The sequence below is a fragment of the Triturus cristatus genome, chromosome 10 (genome assembly GCF_964204655.1).
Source record: "Triturus cristatus chromosome 10, aTriCri1.1, whole genome shotgun sequence".
Classification (NCBI taxonomy): domain Eukaryota; kingdom Metazoa; phylum Chordata; class Amphibia; order Caudata; family Salamandridae; genus Triturus; species Triturus cristatus.
Genome location: NC_140593.1, coordinates 534,241,693 through 534,266,538, shown reverse-complemented (window position 1 = coordinate 534,266,538; position 24,846 = coordinate 534,241,693). Strand labels below are relative to the sequence as shown.

The 24,846-nt window shown below is 41.3% G+C and overlaps 1 protein-coding gene across 1 annotated transcript in view; it reads left to right on the top strand.

Annotated features, from left to right (window-relative positions):
- Nucleotides 1-24,846, top strand: part of ACTR3B (actin related protein 3B) — a 490,971-nt gene that overhangs the window by 278,618 nt on the left and 187,507 nt on the right. Inside the window, exons 4-5 of the mRNA XM_085632001.1 lie at nt 2,921-3,031; nt 22,494-22,589. Coding sequence (XP_085488127.1) covers nt 2,921-3,031; nt 22,494-22,589 — 207 coding nt within the window. The remainder of the gene's footprint in view (nt 1-2,920; nt 3,032-22,493; nt 22,590-24,846) is intronic.

The window sequence follows — 24,846 nt, the reverse complement described above, 5'->3', positions numbered from 1 at the left end:
GGGTTGAAGCCATCACAGTTCATATAATTGAGCTAGATTTAAACTGCCTCCTGTTTGTTGCTCTTGGTATATCCCAAGAATTCTCTCTTGGTTGGGTTGAGTTTCATGTAGGCACTGGAAGTCCCAGTCTGGATGATATGCAGGCGATGTTTTTGGCAGTCTGAAGTAGAGGACACTTGAAAGTAGAGTTGTGTATCATCAGAATATTGGTGAATCTTGGTACTGTTATCTTTGAGTGGAAAACCAAGTGGTTCCTTGTCTAGGTTGAAGACAACAGGAGACAATATGGAACTCTAGGGGACTCTGCAGGTGAGAGAGATCATTTGGGACGATGGGTTGCCCAGGTGAACAAATTGGTGTTGGTTGGAAACGAAGAGAGAGAACCAGTAAAGGACATACCCAGTGAATTCTGTTTGAGATTGCAGGGTGCAAATGAGGGTGGGATGGTCGACTGTATCTGTGTTGAAGGCAGCTGAGAGGTTCAGCAATATCAGGCGTCAGGGGTCAGGTTAATCTGTGGTCAGGAGGGTATTGTTTATGATATGTAAGTTAGTGTTCTTCCTGCTGCAGTGTGATCTGAAGCCAGACCGGTTTCGTGCAGCAGATAGTTATCATTAATGTGATCTTGGATTTGAACATAGATTGCATTTTCAATGATCTTGTTGATAAGTGGTAAGTGAGTGATGAGGCGATAGTTGTCAAGGTCATCAGGGTGTAGGTTTCTTTAGGAGTGGGAGAATCTGGCCTGTTGTGAGAACTTCTGGGAATGTGCCTTGAATGGGGACAAGGCATAAGCATTAGTGAGTAGGGGTGAGAGAGCATTCCCAGAGAGAGCTTTAATGAAGGACGAGGGTAAGCCATCATCTTCATATGAAATGGCTTTGAGGTAGTTGAATATGTCAATGAGGTCGCAATACATAGGGCTTTAAAGGCTTTCTACAGAAAGAGCTTGGCATAAGGGATGAAGCAGGTTTGTGGTTGTTGAGATACTGCCGGATCTTCTGGGTTTTTTCTCTGAAGAAGAGGTTGATAGTATGCATTTTTATGTGGCATGAGAAATACATGGGTGTAGCAGTGGGTTGATGCAGAGCTTGATTATCTTCTAAAGCATTCTACTTCTGTTGGTGACTTAATTGATGATGGTGGTATGGTGCTTTGCTTTGGCTGATGTGATGGGTTGTCTCCGTGTTGCACAGAGGGACTTTAGTGTCATGATTTCATTGGGGTACTGTTTATTTCTATCCTTCTTTCCTGTCTGCAGATGGATCAATTATTGTCAGCAATGTCTTTAAAGTACCAGGGTGCTGAGGGCTTCAGCTTGATCTTGTAGGTTTCAGTTGGGGCATGGATGTTCATATAGTTTTCCAATAAAGTGTTGACGTTTTTTAGAAGGGTGTTGTCATTGGATGTGGACTTAATGGAGTGCGAAAAGAGTTCAAGGATTAGGTTGTCTATGCAGAAGTCTTTAAAGGCTCTGAAGGTTTGGTCTGAACTTGGTTTGCTGGTATGATGGTGAGCACAGAGATATGGATGGCAAAGTGGTCATTCGAATCTTTAGGTAAGACTGGTTCACATTGGATTTGTTGCTTGTGTTGAGAAGATAAGTTTGAAGAGATGCCCATTACAGTGTGTTAGTTGTGTGACATGCTGTATTGCATTGACAGTGTATATAAGGTCAAAGAGGTTGGCTCTTGTTTTTATTGAGCTTGTGTTGTCTGGGAGGTTGAAGCCACGCAATAGCGTGGTGTTGTGGGCATGTCAGATGGACATAGTGATGAGGAGAGCTGAGAATTGATCATTTAAGTCCTTGTCTTGCCCTGGAGGCCCGTAGAAGAGATGGAAGGAGATGGGATAAGTTGCAGAGAGATGGAAGTGGCATTCCAGCAGGTCCATGGAATTGAGTGTTAATTGGCTAGGGTGCAGGACCAGGAGGATGTATGGATTACAGTGTGGCCTACTCCATTCTTATACATGATGGATACTGTACCTTGTGGGAAGAAGGACTTCTAAGTTGTAAGAGGATGTGGGGATGAATCATATTTCTGTGATTAAGAAGGCATCACATCTAGATGGCTATTATCATCATAAAAAACAAACATTAAAAGGATTAATTATGTTATATCTTTCTGATTGTGACTCAAAATAAGATACTCTCTGAAAATCTACTAGCTTTTGAAGAGATCATGTATTTTCCCATTTATGAGGTCTCTTGCCTTAAGTTTTCAAGGCAAGCATACATTGGAGGGCAAACAGAGAAAGAGACATTGCACGTATTGCAATGAACAGTTCCTTCTTCTGCATGGGCATAGCTCTGAGGCTCTCACTGCTTTTCTAGATAGATCACTGAATGCTGATCTAGTTTAGACAATGGCTGTAATGTAACAGGTGAGTTGACATTGGCCCCTGCTGAAGTGTACTAAATGGTATTTTAGTGAAAGGCAAGCTCCAGCCTAATGACAGTTTCAGCGTTTTCCTTTGATTACAAAACTGGATTGAACAATGAGCAATTTTCCAGTCAGGCAGGTTCCTGTTGAGTGGCACAAGGTCTCTGCTAGTAACATATTATGCTTGCTTGATGTGTTACTGACTTTTTCCCAGCCCTATCTGAGTATTTCCCTCTCTGTTGTGCCTCCGGTATGATGCTCAAGGAGCGTTAGAGTAAATGGGACCGCATAGCCCTACTGGCTCTGCTATTTTGATGTACAAGTTGCAAGAGAGAAGGTCTTAGAGATGTTTTCTACTAGGAAATCTTCTGAATGACTAGGCCATTGTTTAATGAGACCTAGATACAATCAATCGCCTTTTATTACAAAACATTGCCTACTGTGTACTAATGATTTGTTGACATGATCATTTTTGGTTTAACATGCTTTGGGTTGGGTTCTTCATTCACGTCTTATTTTTCCTTTGTTCGCTTTAGTGGCCCATCAGGCATGGCATTGTTGAAGACTGGGACCTAATGGAAAAAATCATGGAACAAGTCATTTTTAAATACCTTCGAGCCGAACCTGAAGATCACTACTTTTTAATGGTGAGCTATGCTCATGAGTGGCTGTCGTCAGCTTTATTTGTTTTTATGATTTGTTTAGCGTGCACCTGTAAGCGTAATTGCTTTTAGGCTCTTGCGAGAGTGAGATTTATGAAGAGAAGTAGGACAGTGATACTTTGAGTTTTTGGGAATCTGTTAATTTAGTAGGAAGGCTAGCCATTACAGTGGGAGATGTTGAAACCTAGTTTACCAGTGCTCTGACTACTGAGGAGTGGTGTTCAATGTGTATGAATGTTTAGGTTATTATGAGCAATTTGGTAGAATGAGGATTTGGGCATTGCTGCAGTGTGGGAGTTTAGGGAGCACTGTGGAAGCACGGTGAGGTATGTCTGAGATCATGTCCAATTACCTCAACTTGGGTTTAATAACCTTTTGAGGAATTCTTGGAGATTATGATTTTTATTTTATATAGCATTGAAAATGCAATTAACACAGCCTTCGTGTTGCATCGATACATCACAAGAGGGACCACATACATTATGAAAACAGAAATCGCTATCTTGGTTTCCAGAGTACAGACACTAATCACTGATAAATGGTTGGCAGACAGTGTTCATGTGGGTATATGAGAAAAATGTTTCGCCCATGTGCATTAATATCAAATATCTTCACCACCACTTCTCTTGTTTTGCTTCACTATGCGTGTTTGTACATATGAAGTGAATTCTTGTGTTTTTGTTCACTGGCCCTACACGTACCACAATGCTCTGCAGGGTTGATGCCAAAGTGAACCCCGGGGTATCTTGTCACAGAGGCATTCTTGGACAGGGGCAGAATGCCCAGGGTCAGGTAGAACCCTTATCCTCAATGGCTGCGGTAGGAGGGAAAGAAATCGAGCTTCCAGAAAGCCGTTATAAAGTGATGACTCACTACACGTCATATGTATTTTACCACACCCAGTAACTACTGGATACGATAAAAATCAGATCCCCTGGATACATTTTTGGCAGATTAAGCCTGCTTATATTTACCGACGTATCACTATCTATGACCCCTAACGTTATTGTTGTATACACAGTTCTAGGATCAGTGAATAGTATTTCAGCGCTGGATCAGAGGCAGGGTCACAAAAGCAGAAGGATTACCTGAGTACTGAATTATTTAAAGGCCACGTTTTAATTGCTTTCTGACAATGTAGTTCATCCTCTGTAGCCCGAATGACCAGAGGAAAGGAATTCCAGGACTTTGCTACATTAAAATTAAACAACCAAACACCTCTTCTAGCTATTTCAATAGTTGAGGTGGCGGCCAGGTAAAGATTTGAAGATCGAAGTGAGCTGGTGGGGGAGTAACGGGTGACAAACAGTCTTAAAATGGATGGGCCTCTGTCTAGTAAATCACGGTGGGCACTACAAAATGATTTAAATTTCACTCTTTGAGCAGTCGGCTTCCAGTGAAGCTCTCACAATCCCTGTCTAATTGACTGTGACCTGGAGAACCCCATCAATATCCGTGCGGCCGCATTTGCATAGTCTGCAAATTCTGGGTAAACCCCTTTAGGAGATCCTATATGTTTATGAAGATCGGTTGCTATTTTTTATATCCATGGGTTGCTTTACAATCAAAGATGGTGCAATTATTATCTCCTCGTTTACTCCATTTGCTATAGTAGACAGGGCAGATTTACTTAGAAAAGAGGCATGTTTAATTTCTAACCTTCCTAGTTACTGATGGACATTATCTAGGTCCACTCAGAGTGCCTTGTGTTTAAGTACTTTAAAGTTCAGCATGTCTCCCCAAATAGCAGCCTTGTATGAATCCTAGAACTAATGTACTAAGGTGGAACCCAGATTATCCTTGATGTAATCATTTAGGAAGTTTATCATATACCCCTTGTATTCTCGGTGGTTGTAAAGAGAGTGCTCGAATGTCCTCCTACTAGATCTGCCTTTTTTGCGATGATATAACATGAGGCTTGTTAGGAGAAGGCGATTATGGTCCAAGATTGTCTTTAGAAATAGGGTAAGATTAGTACAACGTTTAGTCAGAGAGGCTGAACAGAAAATAATATCAAGGTGTGAGTATACATGATGAGGAGCAGGGTAAAATGTAAATCATAACTCTTTATACCAGTGATTCCCAAACTTTTGACTCCTGAGGACCCCCATTGAGTCACCACTGGAAGCCGGGGACCCCCAAGCAATTTGTAGGATTTAAATTTCAAACATTAAAACAGTAATTCGATAAAAATAAACACACATGTGCACACAAAACAAATACTCAAATTACTAAGGATTTTAGGGGCATATTTCCAAGTCCCTATCGCCATGGGAACGTCACTTTTTGCGATGTTCCTGTTGCAATAGGGGCTTTGCCTTATTTACAAGGCAGCGTTAAGCCACTTATTGTGGCTTAACGCTGCCTTGGAAATAAGGCCCCCTTTCACGCAATGCTTAGCGTGAAAAAGGTGGGCAGTGGGAGTTGCAGTGGACGTTTCACTCCAACACCCATTGATTTTGACGCTGCCCTCTATTTACAAGGTCAGCCTAAATAGGAGACAGCACCAAAATTAAGACCATGAAAAACCTGGTCTTAACTTGGTGAAATGAGGAGAAATGCCTTATTTCTCCTTGTTTTTGCTTTTTCCAATGGAAAAAGCAAAACACCTTTAGTTATTTATATTCAGGAAGGTGACCCTTCCTGCACACAAACAATCTTTAATAAAAATGACGTTTTGTAACTTCCATTTGTGCTGCATTAGGCAGAACACATAAAGTGACAAAAAGGCATTACAAAATTGTTCATGTGCAGGAAGTGGGAACATAGCAGCATCAGGATAATGATAGACTGGGAATAAACATATGTTGCTAACTTTTACCATGCAGTTTGCAAGCAGCTCTTTGACAGTTTATAGGACACTGTGCTAGATTCCGATTGCCCCTTATGAATTGCACAGTGACAAAAGAATCTCTGTGACAAAATCAGTAACCCACTGACCTATGCACATAAAATACTGTTTTTTAAAATGCATTGTACACGTTCTTTGCAGTAGGCATAGTAACCCTCTGTGTCACATTAGATAAGTCAAAGCTGCCACTTGACAAAACTCTCATCTCTCTCCAGCAGGTACAATAATCACTGGCATTTTCTTGACACTTTTATAGTTGCTCAAAAACTGCTAATTTTACAAGGAACTTTGCAGTGCTTTTAAAACTGCTGCCTGCGGACCACTTGGGAATGTGCCACGGACCCCTGGGGGTCCCCGGACCCCATTTTGGGAAACAATGCTTTATACTTTATCTCTCGTCTGGCCTCTAAAAATGTAAAGCCCAGATGATTTGTGCTACTGTTGCACTGAATCTAATAATTGTATGGCTCCCTTTTCTAGTCCTGCTATCTATTGTAAATTCAGGAAAACATTAAAATCCTCATAAAAATTATAACCAAACTTTTCAATAGGTCTCTGTAGAAAAAACCCCATCATTAGCATGGTGTACCCTCAGATGGTTGCCCTACCTATTTTTTGCTGGTTGTAGAACTTTGTGCACTTTACCCCTGCTAACCAGTAGTAATGTGCATGCGCTCCCCCTTATTTCACATGGCTAAATTGGCAATACCGTACTTGGCATATGTAAATTACTAATAAGTCTCTAGTATATTATACCAGGTGTACCATAGGCATATAATATATATGCCACTAGTGGACTCCAGCACCTACGGTTCCATCAACTAAAGTGGCAGTGCATTACGGTTGAATAAAGCAGATTTTAAACTGCAATTTGACCTGTCAAAATAAACCCTTTACAAAACCTTCCTTTTAAATATTAAAAAGTTACCCCTGATTAGGCCTTATAGCACACAAACCAAGGATTATGTAGAAATGTAATGTTACACATGCCCTTACAGTGGCTAGCACCTAAAAGCCATTTTCACTGTAGCAAGGCTGCTTTTCCATAGAGAACTATTACATTTAATAATGCTATCTTCGGCTAGGAAACAGCTAGAAATGTAATTCTTGGACTCTTTGTAATATTTATTGTAAGCCCAATGCACTGCTGAAGTCTGATGTTCAATAAATATTTTTTAACAATGTTATTTTTATATTAAACAAGGACATTGGTCCATCACTAAAGTAGAGTGACGAACTGTTAAAGGTAATAGTTAGATATGGATTGTGAGGGGCCCATGGAGCCTGGACATGGGAATTCCATAGCAATTCCCAAAGTGCCAAACAGGTCCTAGAAAAGAAAAAGATAACATAGTATATGACCATGATTTTAACCCTCTTTCATGGTGACATTTTAGAGAGGCCAGTGTCTCATAGCATGCAGGATAGGATCACTTGATCACCACACAATCTCTTGGTGTCTTTTCATATAGGTGACAAAAGGATTTAATGTTCTTTCAAATTTAAATACAGTGTTCCAGCTGAGAGTTTCTCCATCGCATAGATGTGCCATGTTTTCCGTACCACATGTTGAGCAAGGGAGGTGAGAGTAGTTTCCATACATGGGCCACTAACAATCGAGTTGCGAATAATAAATGCAAGATGAATTCCTCAATTGTAGTGGTGTGCAGGAAAACCCTATTGTCGTAGGGGTCTCCCAGCAGGACATTAAGGGTTGGAGCGGGAGGGAGATGCCCACTATCGATTTTATGATGTTGATGATTTTACCTCAGAACGTATGGATAAAAAAGCATGACTGCCATGAGCATAGTAGTATTTCCCCCTCACCACAGCCTTTCCAGGAATCATTGAACCCTTCTAACAAGGCACACAGGCTAGTTGGGTCTTTGTCCGCTGTATGGCCCTGGTATAACGCAAGTGGGCTGGGGAGGTGATCCAGTGAAGGGTCATAGTTAGTGCCCAGATGCCCATTGACTGTATTCTGGGGAATGGGTTGCCACCGGTGATTGAAGAGCTAGGAGGGGCGGTCGCCCCGAAAGTTCAGGCATCGGGGCACACCACTTCCACACAAAGGGTACTAAGGCCCAGATGGAGGAGCTGGGGAGGAAGGACTGACCCCTGACTCCTGTTCAGCCTCAGAGTAGAGATCCTGGGCTGAGTAACGATCTCAGGCTACCATCCCTGGACTGGCGGGAAGGAGAGTGCAAAAAGGGTGCCAAACACCTGGGGCTGTTGTCCCTCCAATCCGAGAAACCACCGAGGGCATAGGCTCTTGGATGTTGACATTGACAGCTGTCAGTGGCCTCTGTTGGGTGCGGTCCTTATGGGCAGAGTTTTCTTTGGTGGGGGACAGAAGTCTGACCCTATGAGTTGAATGGGCCACATCACCTTGTTGGCCATGGTGATACTGTCTGCGTACTGGGATACCTCTGTGAGCAAATTAAGGTGAAGCGCTGAACAGATGATGTTCCCAAGTGAGGAGACGGGTTCCCCATTGGTCAGTTCAGCGGCTCAGGAGAGCATAGACAGAAGGACCCTATTGAGTTCAGAGAGGCATAGAACTGACAAGTGCCCCTGCATAACGGTGCCTTTGTCCATGTTTTATCGCCTAAGCAGGGAAGCCCATTAAGGTATTGATTAGTCTCCCCTGGATTTTGGCTGGAAGGGGCTGTGTTGGACTTGGCCCTTTTTGCATCCCCAGACTTTTTGCCTCCATGCCTCCATTTATTTACTGAATTTGTTTTTGTTGGCATTGGGACTCTGTGCACTTTATCACTGATAACCAGTTCTAAAGTGTTTGCACTATCCTTTCTAAACGTGGTAACACTGGACAATACCCAATGGCATATTTAATTTACTTACAAGTCCCTATTAAAGTGGTACTACATATACCCAGGGCCTGTACATTAAATGCTACTCGTGGGTATGCATCACCTATTGTGCCACTCACTTAAGTAGCACTGTAAAACATGACCAGGTCTGTCACTGCAGCTAGAATGTAGTTTAAAAATGCCATGTCTACTGACCCCCTTGCCAAGTCTTAAACTCTGCTTATATTACATATAAGTCACCCCTACGGTATGCCCTAGGTAGCGCATAGGGCATGGTGCTTCTGTGTAATCAAAAGGCTGGACATGTACTTTTAGGTTTTACATATCCTGGTAGTGAAAAACTCCTAAATTCGTTTTTCTCTACTATGAGGCTTATCTCTCCCATAGGAGAGTCCCCAGTCGTGCTAGAACAATTTTCAGAGTGAGAGTGCTGGCAAGTTGCATCAGCTACTAAGGGTTTATAAAATCCTAAAGTTAATAAAATAGTGAGTCATGCGACTGAGCAAAATACCGTAAGTAGATGTGCATGTTTGTGTGTGGGAGTTAAAAGCTGGTTTGCATTATTCCTGTGCCAATCAGAAATCTTTCAAATCAACATCTGAAATGTTTTCTTTCCAGTGGGAACCCTACATATATTTCTCGAAAATATTATTGTGGCAGCCAAAATCTTTTCTATCTAAAATATTGAGCCACAGCAGAAATAACCCTCATCCTATATAAGATGCCAGAGAAATAATGACCATCAACAATATTGTGTTATGGTGAATAATAGAAAAAAAACTAAGCCCAGGCCGAATTCCAATTATGCCAGTGTAGTTTGCATAATTTCATGAATTCTACATTATGATTGTAACTTGAAATTCGTAAAATGTTGCCATTATGCCACGTCACATAATTACATCTCCATTTTTGGCAAAGTAATAGTGTGAGACCTTTGTTCAGTGCAATTGTGTTTTTCATTTTGTTTTAGCACAAAAAGTGCACTCGTGTCAAAATTTGGCATGTGGACGCATTTTACGCTAAAACCGTAAATGATGAATTTTCATGTAATTATGCATAATTTTCCAAATATTTCACGTAATTATGAAAATGCCTAGCATGCAAAGTTTGCACGCTCCTAGTTAAAACACCAGAAGAAAATCTGTGGCTGCAGTAAATCTGCAATAAAACATAATGTGCGGTCAGTACAAATAATGTGCTATGGTAGGACTGTGTAGTACCCTAATGGTTCTCTGAATATTGGGTACGCATAATACCTATCGATAAATGAGCCAGAGAAAGAGACCTTAGAATATTTCGAAGTACATTAAAGTCCTTTTTAGATTTTTTTCTGAAGTAAATATTTTGTTGGAAGTATTGGAACATTAATCGAAAAAATCATCATTGTTAATTAAGTGGATTCAGAATATCAGTTCAGATTGTCATACAGAAGAAGAGTTTTTTGAGTTTTTTAAATGATCCTTTATCTATTTTGGCTCAAATAAAAATCTCTGTGAGGTTTGATACCGTGAACATATGCTAAGCTATTGTTATTTCCTGTAACTTTAATGTAAAAGAATTTCATTCTTGGCTGTACAAAAAAAACTTGTTATTAACTACACAAGTTTTGCTGTTGAGAAAGCCCATCCACGTTCCACAAAGAGCTCTGATAATGTTACCCATATTCACTCAAAGCTCTCTTCTTTTAAGTGACAAACTCACTCAGAGCTCTACTATTGTTAATGATCACGCTCCCATTAACCCCTTCCATGCGGGGCAAATTCCGCCGCGGTGCGAGGGGGGGCGGGGCTGGGCGTGGCGCTCAGGTGCTCAGGACGGCTCCCGGCCGTCATAAATCACGGTGGGCGTGTGCTCATGACGGCCGGGAGCCGTCTGAACTCCGCCCACTAATTAATTTGCCCGCACATGCGGGGAATTTGCCGCGCGTCGGCAGAGCGGCAACGGTCGGACGGCTCCCGGACGTCATGAGCACACGACTACCGTGACTCATGACGGCCGGGAGCCGTCCTGAGCATGGAAGGGGTTAAAGTTTTTACCTTGGCCTAACTCACTCTGAGATCTTCTTTTGTTATTGTCCTTACTCAGACCAGGGCTCATTGATGATACTCTTAATCAAAGTTTTTCCAATGATACAAAGATGTCTTCAGATGTCTCTACTGCCGCTAATAACCAACACTCTGATGTTAATTATATCGGGACTCACTGAAGCCAGGCTTCTGGTAATATGTAAATACAAGCATGTGGATGCTCCGGACAAAAGTTAGCTTCTCTTGGAGTTTTTGCTTTTATTTCACTCAGATTCACAACACAGTTACCCAGAAACTCCTCTTGAACATATAAAATAATAATTGGACGTTTAATGATACACAGAGAACTTGTGAGATCTTCACTTGTTAATACCTATAGTCACTCACAGCTTTGTCCACCTTATCATAGCTCAACATATTTCAAGGATTCTCAAAGCTTACCTAGGTTATACCTGTAATGCAGCATGAGTCACAGCTTTCCAGACATTATATACAAACTCCCCTCTATTTCTGTTCACGTTAATGCACATACTCTCATATGCATGTGCTACTTATAGCACCGAGGCTCAGCCAAAGCCATGCACCTGATGCCACTCAGACTCTCTCACAGCTCTGCTCTGTTAATGCCAGTACTCACTATGAGTTCTGCTTCTGATAATATTAATAAGATTACAAAAGGTTTGCTTTTTATGAGAAGAAAACTCACTCAGAGCCCTAGTCCGGATTATACCTATACTTTCTTAAAGCTCTGTGCCAAATGCTACCGAGACTTACTGAGAACTCTAGAGCTCTGTTCCCAGTGGTACCAAGGCTTTCTTTGTGCGCTACTATAACCTTCTGGCTTGCCGTAGTGATCTATACCAGCCATTAATGGCCCCCTGTAGTGTTAAGGGACCCGAGCCGAAGGTGATGGCCTTTGACAAGGGTGCGGGACTTTAATGCCGATATAGTCCAGCTACAAGGGCTATAAGGCTATTAGAACATTCCGCCAGGGCAGAAAGTTCTAAAAATAAAACAAAGTCTTCATGGGGGCCGAGGGGATTCAAATCCCCTTGGGCTGCATTAGGCCTTTATTCACAGCAACAGCTGTGAACAACAACATTGGAATGTCGGTGCTCCAGGAATTTACCCGCCATTAGAAGCCTGGAGCACTCCATTGTTTTCAATGGAGCTTCCAACATTCCAATGTTCTAATTCTGAATATAGGTATGCTCCCCCATAGCTCTGCTCTTGATAACAAAGCTCTATCCAGAGCTCTTTTTTGATATTGTCTACATTTTTTCGTAGCCCTTCTTCTAATACCACAGCAGTTTGCTTGAAGGTCTCATGAGTGGCGTCGCTCCTCTGTGGCGGAGTAGCGTCACCCCCCACCAAAAACAGCAGGAAAGAAAAAGTAAAACGATAATAAACACTCTTTTTATTTTTCCTTTCCTGCCGAGACTAGAGGGCAGGGTTACGGGGATGACAGGAGGAGTGGTGGGCACTACCTTCAGAACGAAAACTCACTCTGGAACACGTATATGGCAGAACCAACAAAATCTGCCAGACCAGCATAGCAGGGCATGACGTATGCCGTATGCCGACGTTCCAAGATGACAATGTAAAATAAAATAAAATAACTAAGAGTGGCAGTCACAAATAGTGTATACCAATAATGAATTAGTGATACCTATAATGTGATAAAGAACATTAATTTGGAATTTGTAGATGGGCCAGTTTTAATTCAAAAGGGATTTTTAAATAACAGCATATGAAATAAAAGTGGGTTTTAATGTTGACAGTAAGGCACAAAATAAAAGGAAGATTTAGTAGTTTATTTTTTCATCTTTATGAAACTCTTTCTATCATATCCTAGCCCTAAGAGCTCTAATGGGCATCATTTTTTGTACCTGTACCTTTAAAAAGGAAGCAAAAAATCCTTAAATTAGCATATTTGTTTTTCCACTTTTTGTAGGACCCCATTATAAGTAAAGTGCAACTTCACATTAAATTGCCATCACTTTGTAGCAGGCTAAAAGTAAAATGGTTCTACATCAGGGTTCTCCAAAGTCGGTCCTGGAGGGCCAGATCCATGCCAGATTTGAGCATATCCCCATTTAGATAAATGTAGTTATCTCAAAAATCTGGCAGGGATCTAGCCCTTTAGGACCGACTTTGGAGAACCCTGTTCTACAAGATGTTTGTGTGCAGTGTTTTTTAAGAAGTTCCATGGCTTTTTTAAATGTATTTTCATGCAGCTAATGTTGTAGAAAATGAATGATCAAAAGGCTTTATTTTTCAGAAATTTTCCCCAGGTCAGGAGGCGCTTAAGTCACTCTCTAACCTCTAGTTCCAGTGCCTCTATCGCTCTCAGTAAGACACTAGCAGATGTTTGAAGAACGCCTCATGCATACATACCCAAATAAATGCTGACACACATCAACTCCTTACAATGTCCATGCACCAATATCGCCATTGCTATGCACAAGTCAGATGGACACAATGCACCATGGAACTTAGAGTTCAACAGTATGCACCCCGACATACCGCCCATGAACACAGACTAGACCTTTGTGTGCATATGACACATACATAACACAAGAAAGGGCCTGAGGAAGTTTTAAGACCAGCAGGGGATGACTCCCCTCTAACACAATATAACAACACCAAATGGACCCCTGGGTCTGATCTAAGAAAAGAGTGCTGGGATATCCCTTTTACAGGACAGTTTCCCTCACCCACCCAAAGGTGGCAAGCTTCATCATAGGGCAACCTCCTTGCATAACGAGCCTAGTTGTAATGCGGGCTACAACCCCCTCTCTGAGAGGGAGGAGCTCAGGGATGTTTTTATTGTAACAGAAAAGAGGTATCCTAAAACCTCAATGAGAGCAAGGTGTGGTAGAGGGAAGAGAAAAGAAAAGTGTAGGGGCCAGATGTACGATCGTGGAAATAGCGCCTCTCAAATTGTGAGTCTTTTGCGACTCGCAATTTGCAAGGCGCTATTACCAATGTACAACGGTGAATTTCACACTGTTAGCAATTCCCAATGGGATCGCAAATAGAGAGGCTCGTGAATATTAATGAGCCTCTCGCAATTTGCGACCCCACTGGGAATGACAGGCCCTCCCAGGTATGGTGGCCTGCTGAGCTCAGCCGACCACCATGTCCGGGACTGCTTTTAAATAAAGCTTTTTCTTTTTTTTTAAAGCAGCCCGTTTTCCGGTGGTTTCCAGGGCTCAGCACGGGCACTTAATTGTCAGCACCAGCAAAAGATGGCACTGTCTGAGATGAGCACAACAACAGTCAATTATTAATTCAATATACATTAAAATTACTATTATACGCCGCCCAAGCCATTCTTATACCTTTGGGGGCCTGGTATAGTCCGCATTGGCACACTTGCAGGTGTATGATGTTTAGTAGTTGTGTTGTCACTATCATTGGCAGCATGGCAGGGGCAAGTTGCGGTTATGTCCTGATGAGAGCCCTGGCACTTATTTTTAAACAATCTAGGCACTGTGCCAATGATGCTACCTGTAAGTATGTTTTTTGTGATCAAGGGATACTCATGGTGTACAGCCATCTATTATCTGAACACATGCAAAAGGGTAAAGAAGCAAATTTACTTCTACTGCCCTCTGAACATGCCCCCGACATACCTCCTTTTTCAACCCCATTAGTCTACTGTCCAGTGGCATATCACAAAGTAATTGGGGCCGCCCTACAGAATACGAAGAGAGGCCCCCGAGTCTACCACCTCTCACATATATACTGTGAACTTGGGATGCATAGGGCCCCATGATGGTCAGGGGGCCGACCTGCTAGCCACCTTTGATGAGATGTGCTCAGAAGAGGACAACAGCCTCCCATTGTGAAACCCACCAGCAGCAGCCAGGTGACGCAGGGACGACATGCAGGAACAGCTACCACTGGCAACTGCTGATGATGCTGGTGGTACACCAACAGCTACATAAATGGCAGCGGTGGGTCACTCGATCAAAGGAGTCCTGCAGACATCCCAGGGCCAATCAGGCCTTGCATATGGGAGGCAGTTCCCTAAACACAACTGTGAGCAATGGTTTTGAGACACTCATGTTTACTGTTATTGAGATGTCTGATGGTCAATGTTTGCGTCACTTACAGAAAATGGATGAACACTGTATGGAGCTGCACAAGTGGACTCTGTGCAACAGTCATCACCAGTGCTGCATAGACAGCCACATAGAGGCCTTTGAACATAATCGCCAGTATAACTTCTACCCTGTGCAGACATACTATTATAAAGATGCTTCACACGAATTCTTCTTAATGCGTTTATTCTTAACACCCACCAGATATACAGCGATGACGGGAGACTGAAGGGACAAACTGGCAGGTTGAATTATTCCATTATTGTGGAGAAGTTCCAGAGGCCTTGCGCATGTTACATTTCCACTTAAATGCCTCAATAGTGGCTGCTCTGCCAATGAGAGAGAGAGGATTACCTATGGTGAGCTGATTGTCTGTGGTAGAGGGTGCGCCAGTGGTAAGGCAGAAGCACTGAAACAGGGAGCCTCGCCGAGGCAGAATGTGAGCAAGAGGAGGAGTAGGGAGGTCTACGTTGTGTTTCAATACAGTTTTATCTAACGTTCTTGTTCAGTTAATTTTATTAGTACTCTCAACAAATCTCATCATTGAAAAGTGGTACAAAGTTGTAAAGTAAAGAGGTACATCCAGGATGCAGGGCTCTTATAAAGGTTTATGAAGCCAGGCAAAGCATGGCTTTGAGTGGCCTCATAAATCATGAGTAAGGGGACACAGCGCATCTCGGCGTCACCTTACTCTGCGCCTGGGAGGCGTCGCAGTTGGTATTCCAATGCAACACACATGGAATATGACTCTGCCCCAGATTTACAAATTGATGTAAACCTGGGGAAGCACCAAATCCGTACGCCTCCAGAGGTGAGGCGTAACAAGGAGAAATATGCTTATTCCACTTCATTTTTTCTCTTTCCATGTTGGCTGCATTCTGCATCACACATAGAAAGAGGAAAAAGCCTCGTGGGATTTTTGCGCAGGAAGGTGCTCCTTCCTGCACAAAAACAATCCTGCCTGCAATGGAGGCCCCCTTGCATGGTGCAAGGGTGACTACGTGGGCACTAGGCTGCCGAAAAGGCACCAGCACTGACAGAAAGGACAGGAATGCCCCCGTATTGGGTAAATACGGTGCATTCCTGTATTTTCACTTTGGCATGGTGCACTGCGGCAAGGTGCCTTGCTGCGCTGCCCTACTGTAAAACGCCATAAATGAGGCCCTAGTTGTAATATGGGTATACTGCCTAAAATTTTCATTTTGGGTGAAAATGTTAACTTTTTCAATGCATTTCTTCATTACATCCCGGATCTCACCATCTGTTCACATGCATAATTCCAAAGCAGAAAGTCTGATAAGTAAGACTTTGTGGCGAGCGTAACCGTGCGGGTCTCTGTGTCTGGTCCAAGGGCAGGGGAACAATAGAGATTCTTTATCATCTGAATCCTCAGCAACTGGTATGGGTGACAATCACTTCCTGGTTGCAGTGTTATGCCACATTGCATTTCACATGTGGCATTATTCATAAACATGTCGCCAGGTCTTAATTTAGTACTCTGCAAATTTTATGGAGAGAGTGTGATCTGTCTTTTAGGTATTCTAAATGTGCACTTAGTCGCAGATCTGGTTATTTTGTGTGCTGAGTTGAATCTCCTTTCTCTCGGTTTGTGTGGTGTCAGGTAAGGTGCCATGATCCATGATCCATGGTCAAGGCCACTGGAATTATATGCAAAAGAGGGTCAAATTATGCAACAGGGTTGAGTAAATTATGTGGTAGGAAAAGGCAAAGTATGCGGCATAACGCTGCACATTTTTTAATAGTATTACTTAATCATTTTCTATTTTTAACGCTTAATAACACTATGCATTGGGCGCACCTCATCAGCACCAGTTTATCACCCAAATACAGCAATAAGTAACAGAAAGGTGACGAGTCAATCTTTGCAAAATGCCTTCCAGTGCACATCAACAAGTATTGCTGCGTTTTCAGTGACTTTTTAACCGTTTGACTTAGAAACTAATTTTTGGGGGTTAAAATCTGTAGAGTATGCAGCAGATGATGGACTATGTGGCAAATTGCGCCAAATCTATAATTATGCGAGAATCACCGCGCCCATACAATTGCATAATTCCAGTGGCCCTTTCCATGGTCTTATGACATATACACTCTCCCCTATAAAATGACGTAAAGGGGTTACAAAGGTGCTGGCTGGGCATGCATTGACAGGCATATTTCATGCACAGTGGTGTTAATTCATTCAACATTCACCCTTCTCCCAGCACCGCTTTCATAAACCTGTCACATATGGCACGGTGGTAGAATATAGGAGTCGTGTGTGCTACTAGGATAATGTGCCATTATGTAAGCAATAAGACACTCTGCATTGCACAACGCATGTTAGTTTAGGGATTGCTTGGTCTTCTGTGAGGTCTCAGATAACTTGCCCGACTTGCCAAACATGGCCACCTGTTTCGCCAGAATTCTCACGTGCCTCACCACGTCATAGAGGGTTGCCATTTTGATGGTTGTTGATAGATGTTGTTGTATTTTGGTTCCCCTTTTGTAGTTTTTAGGTTGCTGCAACAGCTGTTAATTTGTGATCGCTGCTTGTAGTTTTTATCAGTTTGTTATTCTGAAATGTGATTTGGCAATTGCAATTCCCATTCGCACGTTGCAGGCACTTATTTATTCACTTCTCAGTACCATTTTTGCGAAATACATTTTTCCACTGACTTGAACATTGCAGTGTAGAGTTACCCAATGATTTGTGATTCGCAAATCGTGATTGTGATTCTAACCCTGATTTTTGCATTTGACCAAATGTTTTGTAAATGTGGGAAATTATTGTTTCCCCAGTGTCTTAAATTGTTCCTTGAAAAGAGCTCAGCTGCGCCAGGAGCTAAGTATATTCTCTATCAAATTCCTGAAAAAAGAGAACATGATTAGATCGGACCCTTTACAACAGCAATTTTATTTGTCTTTTACTATTAACTCACAGTTTCGCTTTCTCATGACTAGATTTCGCCTTTGCACATTGCACTTTCTTGTGGCCTTTCCCAAACAGGCGGGAAGAGAATCTTATTCCCTGTCCTTGCAATAATCTTGCACAACAAAGCACCTTGCACTTTATGCTGCAAAGAGTCTAGGGCACGGTTTCTTATTCCAATCCTAAGAGAAATTCGCCCTTGTACCTATCTGGAGTGTTTTAACTTCTTACGCTCTTTGTCTGATGTTGCTATTTGCACTGCTGTGCTAAATTACATTAGAACTGCATTCTCAAAAAGTAAACGGTATGAACTGTAAACGAAAAAGGTTAAGAAGAGTCATGAGTTACACTATTATATAAATTGGACAAGATCATTTTAAGCATTTTGTAGGTATGTTAGACTTTTATGGTCCACTTGAACCGAATAAAGTTACTTTGAATTGAGAACATGATTCTTACAGTGTCTGTATCAATAGAGCAGAACCATCAGATGCTCTAAAGAAGGACATCGTTTGGAAAGAAGCTGGGTATAGTAAAAAAATGCTTAATTTTCATAAAATCAAGTGTCAGGGACAAGGTATTTCTCATTGGGCAACTGCAGTTGGTGCAACCCACACGTCACTTTAAAATTTCAGGTTTAAGTCCGATTTTTATATATGTTTTTAAAGATAAATTAAACAAATAAATGCTCCACTAATTAACTTTATTTTTAAGTTACACACACAGCGCCACCATGTGCCGGATACTCATCAGTGTGTGCCGGTGTTTACAAACAAGTGGCAGTGCCTAGCACCAGAAAACACTGGCACAAATTAAGCACTCGTTACTAACCTTGCTTCGAGTGAAAGATTCTGACTGTTATCACGAGCAGAAATATGTGTGAGATTTGAGCATTATCGTGAATGAATCCGAGTTAGTCAGAGTATGCAAAATATCTCTGAGTGAAACTGTGTATTATTAGGGACTTAGCCCTTTGTCAGAATGGCTATTATTAAGAGCACAGTTTGAGGAAGTAAAGGTTTTTTTAAAAAACAAAAAAGTCTGAATGAGCTTTGACATTTGGAACACAGATTTTAAGTGCTTCATTGGCTTCCATTAAACATGCTCAGTAAATCTGTTGTAACTTTGGTATTACCAGGCACATTCTTTTGAGACGACCACCTTGTTTCTGCAAGTGTTTCCTTATTCATTGGCACAGAGCTAGTATCAGTTATTTGCTGATGTTGACAGGCAGTCTTTCCTGTGCAGTAATGTGATTTACTGAGTTTTGGACATCCTCACATAAAACATGAATTTGAGAGATTACTGTAAATTTCTTCAAGTGACAAGGATGGCCTTATAGGGTTAATGTTACAAATAGAGTAGTAAGCATTTCTACAGATAACTGTGATTGGGATTGAATGGTAGCGGGCAGTATTCTAAGGCTACATTGTCTGATTGAGTAATCTGGTGGCATGGTGTTCCCCAATAATTTGATTAACCTCGTCTCTTGACACAGTATTCCAATCAGTGGTGTAGCGCTAAATGATGCCCCTCCCCCTGAAATGTGATGAGTGCCCCCTGAGTCTCAGATAGCTCACAGATATTCATTGGCTTTGAGCTCAAACGAGGCCCCCTGAAGGTTTGGGGGCCCCATAAAGTGTCCCCCCGCACCACAAGTACGTCAGGGGCCTGCGTAACATCCTAGATTCCAATCGCTATTATTCCAATACACCTTCTTGCAATGGGACATTGGTTCGGATAAATGCTTAGTGTTTCTTGTGACTGTATTATATCTGGCAAATGCAGCCCCATGTTAGTATATAACCACACACTGCATCAATGGTTTCCAACTGGTCACAAAATATTCTCATGGAATATGAAGAATTTTGAAATTCAGAAGAACAATGCATTTGGAATACTCTGAGGAAATGTAAATTACAGGATGCCTTTACCAGCTTTCAGTCAGAACTGTCTTTAAACCTGGCTAGAGTAAATTGTGAAAAGCAACAAAGACATAACTCAGCATACATGATTGTAAAACTAGTGTCCACTGGTCATTCTTGGTAATTTATTAGCACCAGGATGTCTTTTCCATGCATAATGCGTTATACTTTGAATGACTATGCACTACCATGACACTTGTAAACCATATAATACTGATAAGTTTCAAAATACACCACTGGGACCAATTTCTAAAGAAATAATTTGGGTAAATCATTTCCCTCACTCTTCCTACTAAAGGAATTTGGCTCACATACTTCGCTTGTGTCCTAAGCGACATTGGGACTTTTTACCCCCCTGTTTTAATGAGCTGATACTCATGCCCAGCACTCCCACTCTGAAAATCGGTCTGCACCACCTCCCATGCACCCACTTTTCTGCCTCAACCCTAAATTCAACAAATACACATTTTCTTAATCATGATGTGGATTAGACTATCGAATGTCATCTTTTTGTGTTCCTGTGTATTACTTAGGAGAACAAAAAAGTTTGTCGGTTGAGTGCATACTGATCGCTCTAGAAACCACTGAAAAATGATTGTGACTTGAAACATACCAAAGTAATCATGCGTTACAGTCTTCATCGCATTCCTTCATATCTATCTTGGCACCAACCACTATTCAGTGTGGCAAACGATAGTGGAAATGGTGGAACCCACCATAAACCAATGTTCAACTGCAACTAAATTCCAGTTCCCTCATCTTTGGTTGGTATTCTGGGTTCAATTTTAAGAAAATTCATGTAACTCATAGTGTTTTGTTTTCAGTCGCAGGCCCTCCTGCATGATCCGCTTTGATTTAGTTGTGTTTTAATTACTTTTAATTACATTTTCAAAACTAGAAAAGGGGCTCAATAATACAAAAATAAAATGTGGGCTAAATATAAATATATAAATACATAGTAGGGAGGTTTTATAAAATTAATGCATTAGGTATCGCTACAGGTTATACTCCCAGTAATATTATACTGACACACGTGCACACACACACACACACACACACACACGCACACACACACACACACATACACAATATAATATAGATTAAGAAAGTAAACCAAGATGACCATTTCTGACTAATAGGACTTCAATATTGTACAAAAAGTGTACCACAAAAATATATGTACCTGGTCTGTTCCAGTCTAAACTCTATTCATTATTTTCGGATCTCAGCTGTTGTAAAGCTGTACACAGCTCAAGCATTTTGAATCAGGAATGTAAGGAAGCCCAAAAATTCAAAACTGATTTCATTAGAGATTAATGAGCAGTGTGCCTCGTATGCATGGTTTCTGGCATAAAGGAGAAAGAATCTCTGCTAATAAAACCTTTCCAATGAAATATATACCCTGGCGGCGCATATAAAAAATATAACTTCAGATTTCAAGGATGTTATAGGAGTAGTCATTTTCTCTGCAATTATCTGCCATTAAAATTCTATGAAATGTAAGTCTGGCCGAGTTACAGCACTGCCTCCCACTCTTCACTGCTGAGTTTGGAGTCAAGTTGATTGCTTTTGGCTTGAATACTTAGAGAGACTCCTTGACATATCTTGTGTTGAAATTGCTTTAAGTGTTGAAGTTTTTAACGATGAATATTGCAAGCATTTTGGGCTGGAATTCAAGCCTAAAACAAAACAAGAACAGTGTTTTGGATGTCCTATCTTCGATATTGCAAAATGGCAGAATAGTAAACGATGCATTTGATTGTACGTTTAGTAAAATATTCCCATAGCAGTGCTTAATTTGAGCTAATGGCTTCTCGAGCTGGGCACCGGCACTTAATTGTCAACACCGGCACCTATGACAATCTTCCACATGGTTGTGTTGTTTGCTTGATTTAGAGAAGAGCACAACAACTGTTGTTTATTATTTCAATATACATTAAAATTGACTAATACCTGCCACCCAAGCCATTCTTATAGCTTTAGGAGTCTGGAATAGTCTGAACTGTCACACTTGTAGCAGTGTGATGGTTAGTAGTTGTGTGGGTACTATCATTCGCAGCGCTGGCAGGGGCAATGGTGGTGCAAGTAGCAGTGGTCTCCTGGCCAGGGATCTGGCACTTATTATTATTTTTTTAATCCAAATTAAGCACTGGCCCATATGCACATAAAATCTGTAATGGCCATTCATCAACTCACACTATCCGTACTCCGTTTTGGGTAGTGTCTACAGCAACAAAGAAGAAAATACGTTTCATGCTTGAAACAATTGTCCTATTTGCCGGTAGAAAGCCAATTTTACTATACTCATAACCTAGTTATCCCTCAATTACGAAGAGGTGGTACGTAAGTGCCGCTGGCTGTGCTGCTATTTGCTCCATTGTAATGCTCAACGGAAGTCTACTAGGATCTTAATGGTGAATAGTAGAGATACAGAGAGCCAGAGTTCATTTTGTTGTCACTACATTTCTCCATTGTATTCTGTTTTATATTCATGAGATACACACGCATTAAAAAGGTTAGCACCTAGAATAATAATGTTGTATTTTTCTGTACTTACGTAGGTTGTGTCACTAAAGGTTGTTTGTACTACAATTTTTTTCAGGTTGGAATGATTACAAGATGCTAATGCATGGCTATAGCAGTTTGTATGACATACAATACAAGTCTACCATTGTTTAATGCCCAAGACCCTTGCTTGTTATAGCATCGTTCATGTCATTTGTACAACCAGTTGTGAGTGTTTGTGATAACATAAGACTGAATTTCTCTCTGCAGACCGAGCCTCCATTGAATACTCCTGAAAACAGGGAGTACCTTGCAGAAATCATGTTTGAATCATTCAACATACCAGGGCTTTACATTGCAGTACAGGTAAATAAATAAAGTCCACATACAGGTTATAATTTAGCCATATATAGTATGATTGTTAAAATGTAAAGTATACTTGATAGATAATTCTCCTGATTACAGTAAGTAGCATAATCACTTGACCAAACAATGTCGATGTCCAGCCAAAATTTACAATTATTACCGACAACCAGATGTCCTTAATAGTACATTGGGGGGCAATTTTGCCTTTGTACCTTCTGCCTCAAATGTCGGAAGCCGAAGTGGTGAACAAAACATCTACATGGCCCACTGGCAGTGCTTAATTTGAGCCGGTGATTTCCATTGCTCGGCACTAGCACTTAATTGCCAGAACCTGCACTTATGCCAGCTGCCCCATGGTGGAACTGTTTGTGTCACTTAAAAATGAGCAGAGAAAAAGTTGTTTGTTAATTAATATACATAAAAAAAAAGTAATACCTACCACCCAAGCCATTATTAAAGCGTTGGCGGACTGGAACAGTATGAATTGTCACGCTGCAGGGTGATGGTTAGTAGTTGTGTAAGTACAGTGGCAATGTGTGGTTCAAACTGCGGTGGCCTCCTGATGAGGATCCGGCACTTATTTATTTTTACAAATTTAGCACTGCCCACTGGGCATATGGTATTAGGTGTGGGAATTCCTTCTGACCAAGACCAACGTCTGCAAAGAAGCCTACCCTGTAAGGGAAAGCGATGCGCACTGTGGTAGCATTGTTACATTTACCGTTAATCGTCACTGTAGCCAGAGCAGCCTACCTTGATTTGACATTGGTGGACGGTTATGACAGGGAGCAGAATCTCAGATCCTTGGGGGATGGCTGCATGCAAATAGCTGAGAACTGCTCACTTCGTGGCAGTTAGGAGTGAAAACTCAAAGCGCTGGGATTTTCCGTTAGCAGGAGGCTCCAAAAATCACTGCTGGGCTTCATGCAGCGGGGCAGGGGAAGTGTTATTAAATCCGTTAACTTAATATGGGCCATAATCATCATTATTATCATCATCATCATCACTTTATTCGATCTAAAAAAGTAAAGATCATGAAAGTACAATAATAAAAGCAATACAATAAAATACATTTGGTTCCAAAAGTGACAGTGCATAATAAGGAATTCATAAATGAGAGAGGAGTTGGCCTAATGGCTAGGGCGGTCGACCTCGAATATGGGGAACTGGGTTCAAGTCTCGGCAATGACGCTGAACATCCTGTGATTCTAGGCAAATCACTTAATCTCCCTGTGCCTAACAAAAATTAATGTGTCCTCATGTAACGCAACTGGTGCTATGTAAAGCACTCCGGTACCCGATACGGGTCAAGTTCGCGCTATATAGAACTCCATAAAATGAAAAAAATTAACAAAACACTATCCTGTCTTGAACTAACCAACTTCATAGGGTCCAAACGACAACATTGCGAAATAGAGAAGGAGGGCAGACACCTCAGTTAAGGGACCGCTAAGCGCTCCTACCTAATTAATTATAATTTCCGCTGATCTGTCTTACTTTCTATAATTTTTCCTAATATCCTATGCATTTCAACAACAAATGTCCAGAAAACTATTCATTACATTGAATATAGGTTCACTATGACATATTAGATACATATGGCAATAAAAGCGTAAAATCCTTCTAAGTTAATTTAAGGAAAGAAAGTGCAAGTGCAAGGTTTGGGTTGCCATCACAGTGAATGTTATAGAGATTTAGTATTTCACCCTCAGACCTGCGGTTGGGATCTCCTGTGCTTTAGTGAGAGCCGTAGGAAGGATGCTAAGCAGTGACATACAAACACATCCGGCAACATTTGTAAGAAGTATAATGCTGTACAGCATTGCCTAAATTTATGTTTGCGCATGAGGGGGAGAATGAATCTTTTCCTCCGGGCCAAATCAAATTTTCAAAAAAAGATGATATGCAAGTCTGTTTGGAAAGATGTTCCATCGACAGGCCGGCAAGGCTTGAATAGAATATATGCCGGTGGGATGGCCCATCATAATCGGAATGCGATTTAGTCAGAATTTTACTAGAATAAATCGTTGTGGATTTGAGACGAAGGTTAAGTATGAATTTACATCGAAAGTAATTGTAGGGGCCATCAGATATAATTTTACCATAGGTTTGTTACAATTATGTTCCATTCTCTTCTCCATCTTTCTTAAAAATAACCTTCTTATTCTCATTTTAGAGATTGTTAAGCAGTTGGCCAGGTTGTCAAACATAACCTGCAAACTGATAGAGCTCAGAGTATTTTTTACATATTGTAGCC